At 31.6% G+C, this 12,579-nt stretch overlaps 1 protein-coding gene across 1 annotated transcript; it reads left to right on the forward strand.

The window, feature by feature from the left end:
• Window positions 1-2,987: 2,987 nt before the first annotated feature.
• On the forward strand, window positions 2,988-5,054 carry LOC109594348 (protein fork head). The gene has a single exon (XM_020009568.2). The coding sequence runs from the start codon at window positions 3,226-3,228 to the stop codon at window positions 4,510-4,512; it is 1,287 nt and encodes a 428-aa protein (XP_019865127.1). The 5' UTR covers window positions 2,988-3,225; the 3' UTR covers window positions 4,513-5,054.
• The last annotated feature ends 7,525 nt before the right edge of the window (window positions 5,055-12,579 follow it).

The raw sequence follows: 12,579 nt of genomic DNA on the forward strand, positions 1-12,579 counted from the left end.
ACAGAATGCATATTTTTTATGAAATTTGGTATATACACATTTCAGGGGGTATTTAATCCAATCCAGTGATATAGATAGATTTACTATAAAAAAATTTCTAATGTAATTTATTTAATTTTCATACTTAAAAAATTGCTCAATACGTTTTGGTTTTAGGAAAAATTTTATCCATAAATACATATTTTCATTTTCTACAATAAAAAAAGTTTGTCAATCTAGATCGAAAGGTACAAATTTTTTGAGGGTGTCAAATGGACCACACTGAATATTAAATTTAATTTTTGGAATCACTCATTATAAACATTTTATTTATGAATTTTTAAAATTATTTTGAGTTTAATTTGTGTATGTTACTTAAGTCCACTTAACTTTAAAAATGGATAAGTCTCACTAAATGCAGAACACTCATTTTTACATTATATTATCGAAAAAAAATACTTTTATAATTAAGAAACTTTTAAATTAGAAAAAATGTTTATACATGCACCTCTAAATTACAAATAAGTCAAGAACTACCGCCAACCATCTACACAACTTAAATTACAGACGTCTTAAAATAATCGTAAAAGCGTTCCGGCCCAATTATCAATAATTTGACCGAAACGTTTCAGTTTTTTAGTATTGTTGTCCCAGCCGTCGGTGCGCTGGCCTCCTGTAAATCAATTTTATTATTTTAATGGCACATAATCACAAACAAATTTATAATGCAAACGTAATGTGACTTTAATTATCATGTTTGTTTATTGTGCCGAATCGATACGATACAGAACATAACGAGAGAGTGAAATTATTTATTAAGTTGGTACATAATCAGCGAATGTTTGACAAACAACAATATTTACTTTTTATGCGAACATCCACATTGACTGAGGATTAGGACAGCCATTTAAATGTATCATCAACACACTCGCAACAGAGACCCATATTCGGTCGACGGTGTCGGTGCCAAACCAGGAACGTTCTTCTTATGACTTAATTATTGTTTACCACAACACCAACCGATTTTCTACGCACGAACCTGGTTCTTACAATCAACCCCTCTGTTCGTTCCATCAGAATTCGGGTTTTTAGTTTCGAAATTAATATTTTTTTAGACCATTCATACGAAACAAAGAAGGAAACAGTTCAGTTTAATTAATAAAAAAAAATAAATAATGAGTAGATAACTGAAAGGTATTGTTTAAATAATTTATAAAAACTAGAGTAAATAATGTATAATTAATAAATATTATCTGTATGCGGTAATAATTATCAATTAACGTACATTTTTAGATACTCATTTATGTTTTGTCGGATAAAACGTATTGTAATTTGTTTGCGAAAATATTTTCAAACACCTATGTGTATTAATTAATATCATTAATATGTTTAGTTCATTCATTAATCTCCGATTTGTGTTTATTCATAGATTTATAATAAAAATTAAAATTAACTTATATTTTAAATTGTTAATGAAAATATTATATAAATTAAAGTAAATAATATATATTGTTAATAGTCAATGGTTTATAAATTCATATTCTATTTTGTAAACCTGAATAAATTTTATTTCATTTCTGATAATATTTTGTTTTAAAATGAACGTGTATAATAAATATATGTGGAATGAAAATATAATAAGCGGATTTAATAATTTTTTATTGGAGTAATAATTTAACAATTAATTTTAACAATAAAATAAAATTATTGCGAAGTTAATAGTTTAATTAAAAACTGTTTTCTCTGTTAGGAATCGTGTTTATTTTATTAGACGACTGAAAATATTATTTATTGAATTTCAAGTTTCAATACGTTCTAAATATTTAATTAAGATTTTTTTCATGTAAGTTGTAATAAGATTATTGCTAGTAGTGACGTAAAATAATAAATATCTTCCATAATTCTATGACTATTTTTTATATTAAGATATAATTATATATCTAAGGAATATAAATTAATTATCTAATTATTATCAAAAAAATATTTAATCGTGATACTTCATCTAAGTATTTTATAAAGTGACCGATTATTATCATTGATTGTAAAATTGCATTTTTTGTAATTTATTATTAATTAAATAACGTTTCAAGTTAGATTTTAAAGCAGATGAAATAGTTAGTAATATTTTCGTACGTAGATTTTTTAAAGCAATAATAGCTCTGTTAAACTAATAAGTCAGTGAGTATAAAGTCCATTTAAGATAGTGTATACCGACGGAAATTGGAAGGGTCGTTTTCGAATATTTTTATCATCTATTTTATATTCTTACACACAGGTTTTGGCAATAAACCACTAAAATTAATATTAACAATTTGATATACAAATTTTAAATGATAAAATAATAATGTAAGAAAATCTCAATAGCCATGACGATGAGACAGTCCAATTCGAGCTTTCGACTTGTGTAACTTTTTACTAAAATCGACCAGTCAACAGTCAAAATGGATATTCGTGAGTACTAATAAAAATAAAAGTTCCTAAAGAACACAATTAAAAACAAAAGACTTAGGCGAGCTTTTATAAAGCAATGCGACGTGTGTCGACTCAAAAACAAAAAAACAAAAAAAAAATTAAATTACCTGAAAACCTCCAAACAGGTGTCGCATCACGTAATGAATAAATAAAACACTGAGCGAACAAACATGTATTTATTATGGCGAATCCTACAGGAAAAAAAACCAAAAACTGACAACTAAACTTTAGATTACCAGGAATTGAAACAGTACATGGGACATGCACGCTCGAGAATTTTATTTTTTAGTTCGCCGAACCGTCGCCCGGTGGCGCAGACTCGCTGGGGCGTGCCCGACCATTTCCCCTTTCAGAATCCATGAGATTGATAAGGTCTGCGCCAATGGTGTGGCTGTTTGGAGCTTTCGTCGTTATGGAAACTGCGTTTGAGCGTCGCTATTCGTGTCCGGGTTGCCATGGTGATCGCCCTCCCCTAGCGATTTGGTATTTGACTACCTAAAGCTCTGGGTACTTCACATCAGCTTGTAGTATCTAAGTAAACAGGCTGCAAGGAGTATTTGTTTTTCCAATCAGTGCTGGTTTGGAATACCTAAAGTGTTAACTTGTTTGTGGATCTGCTCGTGATGTAAACAATGAAACAAAACCTCCGATGACGAGTTAAGATCAAATTGATTGGTTTGAATAACAACAAGTGTGTATAAACTTTGCGTTTTAACAAACAGTATTTAAGTGCTTCGTTAAAATCCAGTGCAATTGTTCGTGCAATGTTCTAAGATGATTACGCAAAAGATCTATCCAGAAGTCAGCACCATGTCCACGTCCGCCAACGCGATGTCGCCGATGACCACGGCGGGCTACATGAACTCGATGTCGTGCGTTTCGATGGCCCCGATCAACGGCTCGCCCCAGGCCTCATCGATGTTCGCACCCGGTGGAATGCTGGGCTCCGGAATGTCGGCCGGTATGAACAGAATGACGGTGGGCCAGCAAATCAACGACACGTCCCAATTGGGCTACACGACCATCGGATCGCCGATCTCGAATATGGGCGCCTGCATGGCCGGCGGACCGATGACCATAAACAACTACAATCCCACGAGTCACATAGGCCGTGGAGATTTGAGCGGCGGCGACACGTCCCCGAATTCCGCATTGCAAAGGGCCAGAGCCGACAAGTCGTACAGGAGATCGTACACTCACGCGAAGCCGCCTTACTCGTACATCTCGCTGATCACGATGGCGATCCAGAACAGCCCGCAGAAAATGCTCACCCTGTCCGAAATCTATCAGTTCATCATGGACCTGTTCCCGTTTTACAGACAGAACCAGCAACGTTGGCAAAACTCGATCAGACACTCGCTGTCGTTCAACGATTGTTTCGTTAAAGTGCCAAGAACGCCGGACAAGCCGGGCAAGGGCTCGTTCTGGAGTCTGCATCCCGAATCGGGCAACATGTTCGAGAACGGCTGTTATCTGCGACGCCAGAAACGTTTCAAAGACGACAAGAAAGAGGTTCAGAGACAGCACAAGAGTCCGTCTCACAGCATCGACAACAGCAACAGTTCGGGTAAGAAAACTCCCTTACACCATTCCGACGATAAATCTCACCACCTAGACAAGACCGATAATTTGGGCAGCATGCTCAACATGCATCCGACTAAGTTGGACGTGGAGCAAATCAATTTGCTTCACCCCAACGAGCTAAATCTGCATTCGCATCATGGTCAAAACATGTCGCATGAGGAACAACTCTCGGCGATGCTGAACAGAAACAACCACTTGTTAGCCAATGATCCGCAAGCGGCTATGCTCCATCACGGTGCCATGAACCACCATTTGAAGCAGGAATCTCCGGGTTACACTCCATCTAACCACCCGTTCTCGATCACAAGGCTCTTGCCGACCGAAAGCAAAACAGATATCAAGATGTATCCGTCGGAAATGGGATACGGCTATCAGACGTTGAGTCCGCTGCCCAATTCCATACATTCCACGTCCATAGGCAATGATTATTACAACAGTCCTTCGTTGTACCATCCGGCTGGTGCGACGACATTGTGACAGTATCCGCTGGCCTAAAATGACTCGAAATATTTGTTATGTAAATAGTTTTTTATGTTGTTAAAGGAGATTTCTGTGCAGTGTAATATAGTTTTAATTCTCATACTTTCTATTCGGTATACAAAATAGATGTATAGGACTAGCTTTGTGAGGAAACATTTTCTTTCGGTAATCTCCGTTTATTTCGATCTGTATTTGTTTCTCTAATATGTAATTTATTGTTTTATATTGCTACTATTTCAGATATTATGTAATTTCGTACTGGAACGAAATAATCTGCTTTGTATCGAATTTTTTTATATATAGATTCTTGTATAAATGTACAAAATAAATTAACAATTAACGTAAACTTTTATTAACATTTTGTGATGTTTCAAATATATTTTATCCAATATTTGAAATCTGTAATTATTAGGATATATTAAGGAACTTTTTTTTTAAATAATGTGCAACTTTGAACCAAATTTGTAAATAATAGACAATGTATATGTGTATATTGATTTATTTGTCATAAATAATTAATAAATGTTCAGATCTCTTTACGTATTGTATTATTTTATATGTTTAATGAAAAATCGATACCGACGGAACATAGGTAAGTACACTTAATATTGTTGTTTCAAATCGCCTACTTCGTTTATTGCATTAAAATCTAGTCAGAAAATAAAATCATGGACGTCTAGATTTTAACATCTTTTATGAATATTTTTATGTGATATTTGTATGTCTAGTGTTCATTTTAACGAATTTATTGTTGTAAATTGTAATTAAAATTTAGTCAAACAATAATATCTGGGATGACTAGATTTTTACACACTAAAAAACAAACTTTCAGTGTATAATAATTTCAAGAAAACATTGCGTGAACGTAAACAGTAAATTAAAATGTGCTGCCTATAAAATAAATGTTTTCGAACATAAATTCTTTAACACGCAGTTATCCATATTTAGTAGCGGGTGAAAAATATAATATATAAAAATACTTACAAATTAAAAATCAATGTTTTTGAAAATTTTGACAAAAATATAAAACAATGGTTGTCTAAATTTTCTAGTATTATAAGTTCAGCAAAAGTTGTATTTTGTGAATTATAAATAAAAATTATAAAATTATAGAATCGTGTAGTTTTTTATTACAACAATATTTATTATTATTATTTCACTTAACTCGTGATAAATTGATCTCACATATTGAAATCAGTTTGATGGACATCGGAAATGGTGTTTCATGCAGTTTGCAATAACAAATTACTATTTGTTTACATTTGTCGATAAGATAAAGGTAAGTAAATTCATTTTATTAGAAGCACATTAACACTATTAAAAAAACTAGCTAGTATTAATATACTTACTTATATTTGACACAAATGTAAAATATAACTAAAATCTGGTCGAATAAATGTGTTTTGGATGACTAGATTTTCACGTAACAACACATAAACGTCCTTTTCTTCAAATATAATACATCTTCTTGATACGTTAGAAGTTGCAGCTTTATTTGTGTATCTGTTTCTTATCGACAATAAATTGTGAGTCATAAATCATGAATAAAAAAAGTTAAGGAAAAAACTTTCAATAACGGAAATATAAAAATATGGATTTATCTTGTTTGTTAAAGATAAGTTAAAAAAATGTTTTTTGAATATCATTCATCTCAATATTCTATATTTTATTTCAATATCTTATTATTATAGATTGATGTATTTAAAGTTCTTGGTTTTCACTGAAAAATATATTTTGATTGTGCATCCTCTCAGTTACTCGCTTAGGATGGTCTCTTAAACATCTCTCAAGTCCCAAGTATGTTCTATTGGGTTAAGGTCGGGACTGCGAGCTGGCCAGGCCATAACTTAAACTCAACGTCAGCAAGATAATTTTGGGAATTTGAGATAAAATAAGGTAAGTAAATTAATATTATTATTAGAAAGAGATTTTCATTAAAAAACATCTGGTTGGTACATATTGGTATTAATATGCTTACACATAGTTGTGTTGTGTATAAAACCAGTGTTTGATAATCATTATATCTGTAATAACAAAGCTTATAAATGAGTGTAAATGAGCAATAAGTAAACTTAATGATTTTATTGGTTAACGGCAGTTAAACGCTAAACATATCACATTATAATTTACAATAAACACTAATTTATATTTTTGTTATAAATTATCATCTTCGTGAATGTTTATAATAAACAATTAATTGTGTGAATGGTTCATTTAAATGGAGTTAATATATTTTTACAAGAAACATAATTTATAATTCAGTGCAAGTGTAATTAAATTCGGAAACAAAATTGATTAATTATATCTAATAGTACACTATAGTGCAATTAAACTCATGGATGATTTATTAACTAATAATGTCGATATTATAAAACTGTAGTTTAAAATATTCAAAACATGTTTTGACGTTGATAAGAAAATTTAAATGTTCACTGATGTAATGTATTTGTAAATAATGATAAATATCTGAACAATAAAACTTTCACGGTATAATTATTAATTTATAAATTTGCGTCAGTTTCATAAATTTAGTTTTCCACATTATTAATTGCCGTTAAAAAATATTTGTTATAAACGTTTTCTCCATAAAGGAATTAAATGGTTTTATCCTGACGAATTTTCAGCCTCGAATATGATGAGAATTATTTCAAAGTTGTTATTTTAAATTCATGGTACCCACAAACTTGATGACTGGGACGGCTACGTCGGGCTTCCCAGTAAGTGTATTTAAAATTATCTAATGGATTTTCCAAGTCCCACCTGACTTCAGTGTTAGTTTAAACGGTGTTCAATACATTACGCTTTTCCACCCTTCTTTGTGTTTGTAATGTATAATATTAATATTAGTACGAATTTTAGCAGGTGTCTTATTCAAATAATAGTTCGAATAATAGACAATTTACTTCCTCGGCGGAGTTCCCGAACAAACAAAACGGGTGCCAATCAAATAGTAAACCATTAAATTGTAAATTTCAACGTAACTATTTAACTAAATATTAGTTTTGCCCAATATTTTATTTACGTATTTTAATCCAGTTAATTGTACGCGTATGCCAAATGAGGTGCACCTGTCTACGACGACGCGGAATTGCTATTATTAAAACCATTGTTCTGCGAGATAAATCACATCCATAACCGTTTCATTATACAGCCCGTTCCGTACACTTAGTCAGCGATCGTGTGATAATGTTGAAGAGCAACAGATTGTATCTTAAATGTCCAAAATTAATGTTTGGAGAACCGTGCGCGTGGCCTGTGCCCAAAGTATATCAACGCCTTTATTCCCATTATGTAAGGATACCTACTCGAGCGGTCGTCCCATTCAGTGGTTTTATAATGGTCATCCTAAGCCGGGTTTCATATAACCGAAAATAAAGCCTTTCTCTCGGATGGAAAACCGAAAATCCTTTTTATTGTCCGTCTAATTCCCCATTCCGTTTGACTCAAAGTATGTTATATAAGTAAACGTTTTACGCTTATCATTTTTATCTGCTGCGGTTTCATTGTTTAAGGGTTTGCGCTTATTTTTTAATGGTTCCGCTCATCGCTGCACAAACACCCTAATTTGTTGACGCACTCTTTTTATATTTTTTACGGGAAATGGAAATTGCAAAGATGTTCGCGTATCGTTACGTGATGGGAATGTAAAAAGTACAAAAAAATGATTTGCAGCGGGGTTTTAATATAACTTTTAAAATATGAATATTACAAGTTAGCGGTGTGCACTTAACGGATGCCTTAGTCATGGACTGTAGCAGTATGGATATTTATACACGGGTTGGTGTTAGCAGCATGAACTTAACGGTCTCGTTAATCACAGGCTGAAGCTTCAAGTTAGTTGTTAAATGAATGACAAATGAATGACAATATAGCTAATCTTCAGTATTTTTGGTATTAGAAAATATACAGTATCCATTTTATAAACAATTTTAAAACTCCATTTATAATAAATATATTTTCATGATCAGAAGTAACCTTTTAAATACACATTGTTCAGCTGTCGCTTGCAACGTTTTAGTCACTGGTTGAAATTAGCAATATGGATCTTTAAACATGAGCTAGTCTTAGCAGTATGAATTTAACGGTCTCTTTAATCACTGGCTGAAGTTAGCTTCCAGTTAGTTGTTAAATGAATGCCAATACATTTAATCTTCAATATTTTTAGTATTTTTAGTATTAGAAAAAATATAGTATCCATTTAGTTTATAAACATTTTTAAAACTCAATTTATAATAAGTACATTTTCATGATCAGAAGTAACCTTTTAAATACATATTGTTCAGCTGTCGCTTGGAACGTTTTAGACACTGGTTGAAATTAGCAATATGGATCTTTAAACATGAGTTAGTGTTAGCAGTATGAATTTAATGGTCTCTTTAATCACAGGCTGAAGTTACCTTCCAGTTAGTTGTTAAATGAATGACAATACATTTAACCTTCAATATTTCTGGTATTTTTGGTATTAGAAGAAATGTAGTATCCATTTAGTTTATAAACATTTTTAAAACTCAATTTATGATAAGTACATTTTCATGATCAGAAGTAACCTTTTAAATATACATTGTTCAGCTGTCGCTTAGAAGTTTTAGGTCACGGGTTGAAACTAGCTATATTAGCAATCAGAAGTAACCTTTTGCCAATACACATTGGCCAGCTCTCGCTTGGAACGTTTTAGTTACGGACTGAAGTTAGCAGTATGGATCTTTAGACACGAATTGGTGCTTGCAGCATGAATTTAACGGTCTCTTTAATCACAGGTTGAAGATAGCTTCCAGGTAGTTGTTAAATGAATGACAATACAATTAACCTTCAATATGATTGGCATTTTTTGGATTAGAAAAAATTCAGTATCCATTTAAACTTTTTTAAAACACCATTTATAACATAATACATATATTCCCATGGTCCTCAGCTTGGACCGTTTCAGTCACTGGATGGGCTGAAATTAACAGTATGAATTTAATGTACTCTTTAGTCACCAGCATATGTTAGTAAATAATCAATATCTCTATTAATCTGGGTTCTAGAAAAAATATAATATGCTACCATTTTCTTATAATGGGAAAAAAACATTTTGTTATAGGAAAAATATAAACTTAAAATTCAAAAAAAAAAAAAAATGACAAGTTAAAAATGATTTATTTGAATTAATATTAGCTTCCACATTTTTGTACCAAATATATCTTATTGTCATTGTCTGTAACAGATATGAACATTTTAAGTGAGATCATGACATGTATAAATTTTAACAAAATTTTCCTCGTGCCACAATGATCTAGGAACGAGCGTAAGTGCGAAGCAAGGCCTAACAAAATCCCAGACTTGCATGTGTACACATTTAAACAATAAAATCTGATTCGGCGTTATCATTTTCATCGTTTAAGTCGCCCGTTATGTTTGAATTTTTCTTTTTCCCCCCTCTTTAATGATTTGTTCATCGCAACACAAACACTCTCTAATTTGTTGACACACACTTTTATTTTCATAACAGTTTTTTTTATTCAGGCCGCATGCTTAGCCGATATTGTTCGAGTTCTAGTTCGCCAGAAAAGGCTTTATGTATTTATAGGTGGCTCGCGCGTTTTCAGATCTCACGCCGATTGAACCAGCAAATGAATTACAAAGCCGTTTACAAACATTGGCCCAAGTTTTTTGTTTTTCGTCATTTTTTTTTATCAAACTGCAATAAACGTAATTAAAAGCGGCGCGTTCCCGTCGTCTAATAAACGCGGCAAACATCGTTCCGCTTTTGATGTCCAGTCATAATGTTCAACTGAAATTTTTACCATAATCCATTACCGTCGGCCGTGATTAATTAGAAAATTTGTTAAATCGGACGGAACGTTTCGGGGAGGGGGAGAGGGGGATAGAGTGATACTTGGTGAAATTAACGAATCCGAAACCGATAGCCGAAATGTCGACGGCACGGATGTTTTTGCGCCACAACGGGAGACCAATTAATTACGGCGGTGTGTGCGATACGAACGAATTAAGTCCTCGAAGGCACAATTCATTTCTTTCGGTTCGTTAATCCGCAACTAGTCTACACAGAGCCCGCCTAGGTCTTCTGCTTCGCGTACACCTACATTCGTTGTAGGAGCGACAATAACGCACACTGGGACCGAGTCACTATCAAATATTTATTGCTACTGTTCACAAATTTTTTTCGTCGGATAGTGGTATCTAAAATTAATACATTGTGAATAATAATTTAAAAGTACATTCTAATCAAAATTTATTAAGTTATCTCTAATTTAAATGATTTATTTAAAAACTAGTTTTCTGTAATTGAATAGAACAAATTTCTGAAGAAATAAATGATGAAGTTCCTATTGCTAACATCAACCCGTGACTAAAGAACTATACTGCTAATTTCAGATCGCAACTAAAACTCAATTACTCTCAGCTTGCCAATGTGGTGATAAATAAAAATATATTAAAAATGGAACTAAAAGTATAGAAGTATATTATGGAAAAATTTTTATAAACAGTATTTTAGAAACGAGTGTCCAAAAGAGTTTATAAAAACAATTAAAAGCTATATTTTTTCCGACGGAAAATACTAGAAATATTGAAGATCAACTGCAGTGTCATTCAACTGACAATTAATTTAAAATTATCTTCAACCCAAGACTAAAGATCTAGACTGCTAACTTCAAACCGTGACTAAATCTCAACCAATCTCGGTTTATCAATGTGATGTTGAAAACTCATTTAGGACCATGGAAGCATATATGATAAATGTTATTTTAAAGATGAGACTATAAGTGTAATTAATTTATTATTCAACAAGTTTTAAAAACTATGTATTAAAAACGAATTTTTAATAAAAAAAGTTTATTAAACCAAATGTATGCTATACTTTTTTACGACAAGTAATAATAGAAATATTGAAAATTAACTGTAGTGTTATTCAACTGACAACTAATTTAAAGTTAACATCAGTCCATGACTAAAGATTTACACTGCTAACTTCAGACCGTGACTAAATCTCAATCAGTCTCGACTTGAAAGATCACTTAGGACCTTAGAAGCATATATGAAAATGGTATTTTAAAGATGGTACTGTAATTATAGTTAGTACATTATGCAAAAAGTTTTATAAATTGTATTTTTGTAACGAATGTTTAATAAAAACGAGAAACTAGAAGAGTTTATGAAATCAATTGTGTGCTACATTTTTTTCCTACAGATAATACTAGAGATATTAAAGATTAATTGTAGTATTATTCAACTGACAACTAATTTGAAGTTATCTTCAACCCATGTCTAAAGATCCACTACGCTAACTTCAGACCGTGACTAATCAGTTAGTCTCGGCTTGTCAATGTGGTGCTGAAAGATCACGTAGGACTGTGGAAGCACATATTAAAATGATACTGTATGTATAGTTAGTATATTATACAACAAGTTTTATAAACTGTATTTTAGAAGCGAATGTTCATTCAACTGACAACTAATTTGAAGTTATTTTTAATCCTTGACTAAAGATTCAGACTGCTAATTTAAAACTGTGACTAAATCTCAAATAGTCTCAATTAGTCAATTTGAATCTAACTGCACACTATGACTAAAGAACCTGTTAAGTTTATCAGACTTTATTGAAACTTCTGGAAACACATAGATAGTAGAAACAAATATTATTTGATTCCCTTCTTCATAAATCTCTAATTTAAAAAATTAATTAAATAAACACAAGCTTTCTAATAATTTGGGTCATGAAAAAACTAAATATAATTTTATTTTTATTTCAAAACTAGAATAGATTCATTAAAGGAAATAACGTTTTATGCAATTTTACAAAATACAAATCTAGTGGAGGCAAAATGCACATTTTTATTTACATTTAATAAATTATTATTCGAATTTTAGTTTTGTTTAAACTGCTAAAATCATTTAAAAAATGGAAAAAAACAAACTGCATATGTACACGTATTTTAAGAGATTTTGGTATATTCATATAAAAATTTCATGTGGATACCACGTAAATTTTTAAATTTGAATTATTGATGAAAACAATGTTGTTATCATTTTTACGAATACATATTTATACCGAACAAAATC

The sequence above is a fragment of the Aethina tumida genome, chromosome 1, assembly GCF_024364675.1.
Source record: "Aethina tumida isolate Nest 87 chromosome 1, icAetTumi1.1, whole genome shotgun sequence".
Taxonomy (NCBI): Eukaryota; Metazoa; Arthropoda; class Insecta; order Coleoptera; family Nitidulidae; genus Aethina; species Aethina tumida.

Excerpts from the sequence above, each read along its gene's own strand:
- LOC109594348 (XM_020009568.2), top strand. The coding sequence starts at position 3,226 with ATGATTACGCAAAAGATCTATCCAGAAGTCAGCACCATGTCCACGTCC.